Source organism: Eimeria tenella, genomic scaffold (genome assembly GCF_000499545.2).
Source record: "Eimeria tenella Houghton genomic scaffold, Eth_scaff904, whole genome shotgun sequence".
NCBI classification, from domain to species: Eukaryota; Apicomplexa; class Conoidasida; order Eucoccidiorida; family Eimeriidae; genus Eimeria; species Eimeria tenella.
Window position 1 is genome coordinate 198 of NW_013546018.1, and position 4,590 is coordinate 4,787.

The window sequence follows — 4,590 nt, forward strand, 5'->3', positions numbered from 1 at the left end:
CGCTGTGTCATCTAGAAAGTCAGTTACGTGAAGAGGCAGCTAGCGCTTAGCTAGCCGTAGCCAGCTAGTTAGCTAGCTAGCTAGCTACCTAGCTAGCTAGCTAACTACGTCTTCAGCTAGCCAGCTAGCTACGTCGCTAGCCAGCTATGTCGCTAGCTCTCTAGCTAGCTCGTTAGCTAGCCCGCTCGCTAGCCATCCGAACAGGCAGCTAGCTAGCTAGCTAGCTAGCTAGCCAGCTAGGGTGCAGCAGGAGACCAGGCTGGCGAGGCGCACGGCCCCCCTGCAGCGCGGGCAGCAGCGGCCAGCCCTGGCGAGGGCCCCGTCTTGGGGCCCCCAGCCGCAGCCGCGGGCTGCATGCGTTTCTGGGGCTTCACCGCCGCATGCAAAGGCCCCACACAGCAAGCAGCAAAAAAAACTCAGCCCGTGGGGCCGCGCCCCCCCTGCTGCTGCTGCTGCTGCTGCTGCTGCTGAGGAGGAGGAGGAGGCTGCTGAGGGAGAGGCTCCTGGTGAGGCTGCTGGTGAGGATGTTGTTGAGGCTGCAGCAGCAGCAGCATCTGCTGCTGCTGCAGTTGCTGCTGCTGCTGCTGCTGCTGGAGGGGGATGCAGGGGCAGGGGGGCCCCACGGGGCCCCTCGCTTCCAGTGTACAGACACCTCAGGCACTGGGCGCATGCAGGAAAGCAGTGGCCATGAGCAGCACAAGAGTAGCAGCAAAAAGGTGGGGAGCTGCTGCAGCTGCTGGCCCCACAAAGGGGACACAACTGCAGCACGGCCTGCCCCGCCTTTGCTGCTGCTGCTGCTGCTGCTCCCTGCGGAGCAGCAGCCCCGAACTCCCGCGCCAGCAGCTGCAGCACGGCTGCTTCCTCTACAGCTACCACGCTGCTGCTGCGGATGCAGCTGCCAGGCTCAGCTGGCTGCTGCAGCAGCAGCAGCAGCTGCTGCTGCTGCTTGCTGGGGGAGCCCTTCTTCAAGAATGCCGCGCAGTTGGGGCTGTGGCTGCGAGGCAGCAGGCAGGCCACCAGGGCCCGCAGGTGCTGCAGCAGCAGCAGCGTCGCTTCCTGCTGCAGTGCTTCAGCAGCAGCAGCAGCAGCAAAAAGGCGACACACCCGCCGTGCTGCTGCAGCAATAACTCGCTGCCGCAAAAGCACGCAAGCCCCAAGCCAGCGGCTGCAGCAGCTGCTGCTGCTGTTCTGGCCGGCCTGGGGGGCCCCGCTCCTAAAGGGGGCCCCCGGGGGGCCCCTGGGGGCCCCCAGGGGGCCCCCTGCTGCAGGTTTTTGGCTGCCAATGAAAAGCAGAAGACTTTCTGCTTCTGCTGTTTCTAATAAGGCGAGCCAGAGACCCCCAAAGTCTATTTGTGCTGCACTTTTGTCTCCTTTTGCTTCTTGGGATTTAAAAGCCAAAGCGCATGTAGCGCTGAGGGCGCTCCGGGGGGTCTCTGCTGCTGCTGCTGCTGCTGCTGCTGCTGCTGCTGTTTGCTGCTGTTGGCTTTCTGAAGCGGCAAAAAAGCTGGACAGCGGCGCGGAAGACACAGAATTTTCCCCGCGCGGACCCCCATTGAGAGCAGTAGCTGCTGTTGCTGTCGACGCTGCTGCTGCTGCTGCTGCTGCTGTGGGTGTTGATGCAGCTGTTGCTGCTGGTGCCTCTGCGCAGTCGCTGTCCCAATCTGAGGGGAGCGACAGATCGTCTTCGTCTTCTAGCTTTACTGCTGCTGCTGCTGCTGCCCTGCCTCTGCTGCTTTTAGTTTTGCTGCTCTCTTGCACTTTCCGCTCAGCAGCAAGAGGCCGCTGGTACGGCCCCCTAAGTGCCAGACGCAGAGCCCACAGTTGCTGCTCCTCTGCGCAGCACCGCGCAGCAGCAGCAGCGTCTGCTGCTGCTGCTGTTGCTGCTGCTGGGGCTGCGGGAGCCGCCGTAGCTGCTGCTGCAGCGGCAGCACGGGCAGCGGGCTGCTGCTGCTGCTGCTGCTGCGAGGCCTGCAGGAGCTGCTGCAGCTGCCGCTCCAGGCTCAGCAGGCCAACTGCAGCAGCAGAAACTGCCAAAGGCGCCACTGCTAGTTGAATATTAATTTCATTTTGCTGCGTCAAGATGAAGAGCAGCGAGCCGCAGCAGCTGGGCAGCAGAGCTGTACATACACCCCAGAGAGGCGCAGCAACAGATGGGAAAGCGGCGCTGAGAGTGGCAAATTGGAGCTCTTTAATTATTTAAATAAATTAATTGGTTTCAATTTATTTATTTATTTATTATTAACTCAATTATTATCGGTTTATTCCTATTTTAAACTCAAATTCATACAAGCAAACCCGCACAAAAACCTGCTGCTGCTGAGACGCCCCCAGCAGCAGCCCGCTGCAAGCAGCTTGCAGCAGCAGCAAAATAGGCAGCAGCAGCAGCAGCAGCAAAATAAGCGGCAGCGGCACTAAATCAGCAGTAACAGCGGCAAAATCAGCGGCGGCAAAGTTCCCACCAGCAGCATCAAAAGCAGCAGCAGCAGCAACAGCGGCAGCAGCAGCAACAACAGCAGCAGCGGCAGCACTCAAATCAAGTCTTACTTAGCAGGCGGCGGCTGAGGAGGCTCCTGAGTCTACGGGCCTTCACACTTGGGGGGCACAAGCCGCTCCAAGGGTCCCCGTCTTCTCCCCAGTTTTCCTTCGGGATACAAGCTTGCTGCTGCTGCTGCTGCTGCTGCTTCTGCTTCTCTTGCTGCTCGTGCACCGGACGGTGCTGCTGCTGCGCCTCTGCTGGCGCGGCTTCGGCGAGCAGCTCCTGGTCGACTTCAAGGCTTTCCACGTCTTCCGTCGCATCGCCATCATCCTCATCTGCAGCAGCAGCAGCAGCTGCTGCTGCCGCTGCTGCTGCTGCTGCTCGTGCAAGGTCTGCTGCTGAGGCCTCAGGCGCAAGGGCCCTAAAAGAATGAGCAGCTCTGGGCATCAGCAAATCCTCGATGCGGCCCGTGGGGTGTATAGACGTCACAGGGGCCAGCGGCTGCAGCACCCACCGCAGCGGCTCCGTGCTGCAGCAGCAGCAGCAGCAGCAGCAGCTGCTGCTGCTGCTGCTGCTGCTGCTGGCTGCTGGGGCCTGGTCACTAACTTCGGGGTAAAGCACAAACGACAGCAAAGCCCCTTTGCTCACAGCCGCCAGCAGCAGCAAAAATGGCTTGTCTCCTTGCTGCAGCGCCGGCAGCTGCTGCGCTGCTGCTGCTGCCTGCGGGCACAGCAGCAGAAAGGCCCGCAGCAAACTCTTCTGGTGTGTACATACACCCCAGAATAAAAACCCCAAAGGCTCTCCTACGCACCTCTAGAGGCCCTCTAGGGGACCCCTAGGGGGCCCCTAGGGGGCCCCTAGGGGTCCTTAGAAAGGACCCAAAAAGGCCCCAAAGGGCCCCTAAAGGGCCCCAAAAAGGCCCCGAAAGGGCCCCTAAAGGGCCCCCTAGTTAGTGGTCATCTGCGTGGCTTGAAGGCCCCCTACAGGGGCCCCCAAGCATCCCCCAGAAGGTCCCAAAAAGACCCTTTAGGGGCCCCAAAATTCACCAAGACGATCCCTAAAGGGGCCCCCAAACGGGTCTCTAAAGGGGCCCCTAAAGGGGCCTCTAAAGGGGCCTCTAAAGGGGCCCCTAAAAAAGCTCGTGAAGGGCCCAGTAAGGGGGCCCCTACAGGGGCCCCTAAGCGGGGGCCCCTAAAGAAGCCCCTAAAGGGGCCCCTAAGGGGCCCCCTACAGGGGCCCCTAAAAGGCTCCTTTAGGGGCCCCAGGGGGCCCTCGTGTGGCGTCTTTGTAAGGAAATGTGGGGGTCCCTTGGGGGCCCCTGGGGTCCCCAAGTAAAGGACATTTTATTGTTGTTGTTGACATTGAATTGATTTATTTATTTTCTAAATTGCACACAGAAGCTAGGAAGCTTCAAAGACTCACTAAAGGGAGGGGGGCCCCCGGAAGGACACAAAGGCTCACGGGGGGCCCCTCGGCGATCTGGGGGGCCCCCACGCGGAATACGGGGGCCTCGGCTGTGTAAACCTGCTGCCTGCTGCTGCAGCAGCATTCAGCAGCAGCAGCAGCAGAAGCAGCAGCAGCAGCTGCAGCAGCGCAAAGGGGTGAAACTCGCATCACCGCCACACGCAGCCAAGAGCCGCAAATGGTGGCAGCGATACGCCAGCAGCTGAGCAGCCCTAGGGCTTGCTGCTGCTGTTGCTGCTGCTGCTGCTGCTGCTGGTGAGGAGTCTGCTGCTCCGCGCCTACGTAAGAGCCGTTTGGCGCTGCTGTAGTTGCTGCTGCAGCAACCGCTGTTTCCGTTCTTGCTGTCGCTGTTTCTGCTTCTGCTGCTGCTCCTTTTCCTCCTCCTGCAGCAGCAGCAGCTGCTGCTGCAGCTGCTGCTGCTGCGTTATCGAGAGGCAGCAGTGCATCGCTTACGTCCGCCAGCTGCAGCAGCCCGCTTGGCCCTCCTGCAGGCCTCAGCAGCAGCAGGGGCTCTTTTGCTGCTGCTTCCATAATCACAAACTCCGTCAGTTTGCTGCAGCAAGAGGTTTGCTGCTGCTCGCTGCAGCACCCCACAGATCCGGGGGGCCCCGGTGTCTGTACACCCGAAATCCAGAAGCAGCAGCAAAAGC

The 4,590-nt window shown here is 60.8% G+C and overlaps 1 protein-coding gene across 1 annotated transcript; it reads right to left on the reverse strand.

Moving 5' to 3' along the window:
- Positions 1-228: 228 nt before the first annotated feature.
- Positions 229-4,471, reverse strand: ETH_00025775 (uncharacterized protein; the record flags this gene model as incomplete). The annotated part of the gene is made up of 3 exons (XM_013380799.1): positions 229-2,117; positions 2,545-3,196; positions 3,899-4,471. The coding sequence occupies 3 exons, from the start codon at positions 4,469-4,471 to the stop codon at positions 229-231; spliced, it is 3,114 nt and encodes a 1,037-aa protein (XP_013236253.1).
- Positions 4,472-4,590: the final 119 nt, after the last annotated feature.